This window comes from Etheostoma spectabile, chromosome 14 (assembly GCF_008692095.1).
Source record: "Etheostoma spectabile isolate EspeVRDwgs_2016 chromosome 14, UIUC_Espe_1.0, whole genome shotgun sequence".
Lineage (NCBI taxonomy): Eukaryota > Metazoa > Chordata > Actinopteri > Perciformes > Percidae > Etheostoma > Etheostoma spectabile.
Genome location: NC_045746.1, coordinates 18,521,698 through 18,522,621, shown reverse-complemented (window position 1 = coordinate 18,522,621; position 924 = coordinate 18,521,698). Strand labels below are relative to the sequence as shown.

General features: G+C 40.7%; 1 protein-coding gene across 1 annotated transcript in view; it reads left to right on the top strand.

The window, feature by feature from the left end:
- nudcd1 (NudC domain containing 1) overlaps positions 1-839 on the top strand; it is a 33,277-nt gene extending 32,438 nt beyond the window's left edge. Inside the window, exon 10 of the mRNA XM_032535287.1 lies at positions 107-839. Coding sequence (XP_032391178.1) covers positions 107-396 — 290 coding nt within the window. The 3' untranslated portion in view covers positions 397-839. The remainder of the gene's footprint in view (positions 1-106) is intronic.
- Positions 840-924: the final 85 nt, after the last annotated feature.

Genomic DNA, 924 nt, shown 5'->3' with positions numbered 1-924 from the left:
GCGGGAGTCATCCCAAAAGGATCAATAAAGAGAAGTCTAAGTCTAAGGTCGCTCCTGTCTAAGATCCTCTCTGCATCTCTTTTATCTTCCCATTCTGTTTTCAAAGGCTACGTCCAGGCATCCAAGCGGGATAAGAAGTTTGCGACATGCGCTCCAGACTTCTCCTACGCTTCACTGTGCGAATGTCTCCGCCGAATATTCATCTACCGACAGCCGTCGCCGGTGGAAACTGTCCTCTTCAACAGAAAGCAGGGCCGTCAGGTAGGACAAGTTGCCAAGCAACAAGTGGCCAGCCTAGACTGTGATAAACCAATCCTGGGCTTCAGAGCAACCAATGAGAGACTGTACATCCTGACCTCCAGTAACCTCTTTGTTCTAAAGGTCAATAATAATTAGATTTGGGACTCTGTTCAGTTTTAGGTTTCCCCCCCCCGCAATCATTCCAAAATGAAGATCTGTTATCTGCTACAACTAAACAAATCTTCCTCATGTGTAAATTTGTGTGGTCTGTACTGAATGCTTGTGTCCATGTCTCACCTCCCACAAGAAAATTCTGTGTTGCAAAATGTCAATAAGACCAAAAAGTAAGAAACCATGTTCTGAAAGACAAATTATTATAATAACTAAATAAAAACAAAACTAGAACTGAATGCTTCCAGGGTATTCATTAAGAAATTAAATGAACACAATTTCTCTGCACGGTTTTAATTCAATAATTGTCAAGGGAATCACTTTTGATGATACTGGATGTTTCATATATGTGGTGCCTTGTTAATGCTCACTGCATTGTTAGACATTTGTGATGCCATGAATTCCACTTCATAAATACAATTTTAAACCTTTATCTTAATGAGTGACTGATTTAATCAAGCCTCGCTGTACTGCACTGATGGTTGGTTGTAGTTTTTGTCAGATGTTCAGAGG